We start from the raw sequence: 2,441 nt of genomic DNA on the forward strand, positions 1-2,441 counted from the left end.
AAGGTGACAATGGATCCCCTTGCCTAATGCCCCTTGAAGGCCGAAAGGGTTGTGAAGGAGAACCATTTAATAGTACAGAGAAGCTTGGGGAGGAAATTAAATTAAAGACCCATCTTGTCCAAGTATGACTGAAGCCAAAAGCGATGAGCATTTTTTGAATATAGTTCCAACTAAGCTTGTCAAAAGCTTTTGATAAATCTAACTTGAGAAGCATACCTGGCTTTTTGAGAATCTTGAGAGAGTGAATCACTTCATTTGATAGAATGATCCCGTCCATAATTTGCCTTCCCTCAACGTATCCTGTTTGTTCCGGAGAGATGAGCAAGGGTAACAGAGGTTTGAGTCGGTTTGCAATGACTTTAGATATAAGCTTATATATGACATTACATAATGCAATTGGTCTAAAGCTTTCAGGCTTGCTTGGTTCTGCACATTTTGGAACTAGCGCTATAAAGGTGGTATTGAGAGCTGGAAGGATCCAGTGCATGCTTCGCGATTCTTCCACCAGCTCCCAAACTTCTACTTTAATTAGATCCCAGAATGCATGGTAGAAGTTTGCCGTGAAACCGTCCGGCCCCGGTGCTTTGCCATCTTTGAGCTGGTTCATTGCTTCCTCAATTTATTTTAGGGATATATGCTGGAGTAATTTGTTGTTGTGCTCCTCAGTTATGATTCGAGGAATGTGCTGAGTGATGGCTTTAATCTCTGCATCTTTGTTTCCTTCTGGCTCTTTGAGAATATCTTGAAAGTAATGTGTTAACTCTTTTTCCATGTCTTCATGGCTTTCTACCCGTTCGCCCTGCGGATTGTTCATGAAGGTGATGTTATTGTGCATGCGCCTCTGAACAGCAGTTCTATGAAAAAATTTTGTGTTTTTTTCACCTTCTTTTAGCCAATTGATTCGAGATTTCTGTTGCCATAGTATTTCTTCTTGCTTTCTTCGTTCTTCTAATTTATGCCAAAGGATCTGCTCTTGCTGTGACTGCTCCTCTGTACGGCCTTCTTCAATAATGGTTTGCTGTAGATTCTCCATTTGTTTTTCCAGTCTTTGTCGATCCTCCTGTATGTTGCCGAATTGGGTTTTGTTCCAATTTTTGAGAACCTGTTTAAGGTTTTTCAATTTTTGTTGAAATTGAAACATTTTGGCCCCTTCTGGAGGTCTAAAAGCTTTCCAAGCGTCCTCCACAATCTGCCGGAATTTTGTATTAGTGAGCCAAAAAGCTTCGAAGCGGAAGGGTCGATTGCATCTTACACCTGGCCTCGACCAGTGGAGCACAATGGGCCAGTGATCAGATCCTCCGTGTGGTAATATTGACGCATTGAAGTCTCCGCCCAAGTGGATTGCATTATCTGAAAGGAGGAATCGGTCAAGTCTAGAGGCGATGTGATTGACCCCGCTGCGCTTGTTAGTCCAGGTAAAGATCCCATTGGAAGTAGGAATATCCATTAAATTGTTGTCCTGAATAAAGTCTCTGAACCCTTTGCTGTCAGTTTCCAATCGTGATCTTCCCCCTGTTTTCTCCTCCAGCGATTGAATAATGTTGAAGTCTCCACCGCTTATCCAGAGCGGGAATTGTCTATTCTCATTCAAACTGGACAGTGTATTCAACAAATCCAGTTTGTGTTGATTATTTTGCGGGAAGTAGACATTGGTTAAATGGCCATGGATCTGTGTTCCTATAAGATGGAAGGAAGCTTGTATGAGAAAGTGTGCAGCATGGAAGTCGTAGAGATTAAGGACTTGTGGGTTCCATAGTATTGCTAATCCACCCGATGCTCCTGAAGCTCCGACTGACATTAGATTACTGCCGGCCCAGATCTTGTTTCTAACCTTGTCCATAGCTGTTGTTCTTTTTTTTGTTTCTTGAAGAAAAACTAGCGAGGGTTTTTCTTGCTGTATCAAGTTCTTGATCATCCTAATTTTCGAGGGACTGTTGAGTCCTCTTACATTCCATGAGACTAGCTTCATGGTAAATGTGATGCAGGTTTGTAGAACTTAGTCAGCTTAGGGAATCGCCCTGATTCCACAAGCAATTCCCCTACTGCAATGGTTCTTTGCAGGTCCGTCTTGCGCCCTCTCTTTTTGCTATCTTTGAGGATCTTCTTTGCATCCCATGGACTTCCGCCTTGTATACCTAGATGTTTGTTGTGCTGAACTTTGGTTAAGACTCCTTCCAGTCGCTCGATTTGCCATGGAGGGATAGAATTGTATTCTTTTTGCTTGCAAGCTGTTTCAAGTTTTAAGATGTCTATGCCTTCTATGATAATGTTCTCCGGATCCTGATCCATGTTGCTGGGTGCATTCTGTTCCTCCTCCTCGGTCAAGGTATGTAGACTTAGAGCTATTGCTGCATCCATGTCCATGTCAGATTCTAATTGCTTGGGATCCATGTGAGCTTTCCCCTTTCCGACCAAAGGGCCGCTAGGATTTGAGTCTTCCT

General features: G+C 42.7%; 1 protein-coding gene across 1 annotated transcript; it reads right to left on the reverse strand.

The window, feature by feature from the left end:
• Positions 1 to 619: 619 nt before the first annotated feature.
• Positions 620 to 1,840, reverse strand: LOC149244297 (uncharacterized). Its single transcript, XM_089371496.1, has one exon. It carries the CDS (start codon positions 1,838 to 1,840, stop codon positions 620 to 622), a length of 1,221 nt encoding a protein of 406 aa, XP_089227622.1.
• Between the last annotated feature and the right edge of the window lie 601 nt (positions 1,841 to 2,441).

This window comes from Pinus tabuliformis, chromosome 8 (assembly GCF_031772625.1).
Source record: "Pinus tabuliformis cultivar Carrire ecotype Pingquan chromosome 8, CPIR1, whole genome shotgun sequence".
NCBI classification, from domain to species: Eukaryota; Viridiplantae; Streptophyta; class Pinopsida; order Pinales; family Pinaceae; genus Pinus; species Pinus tabuliformis.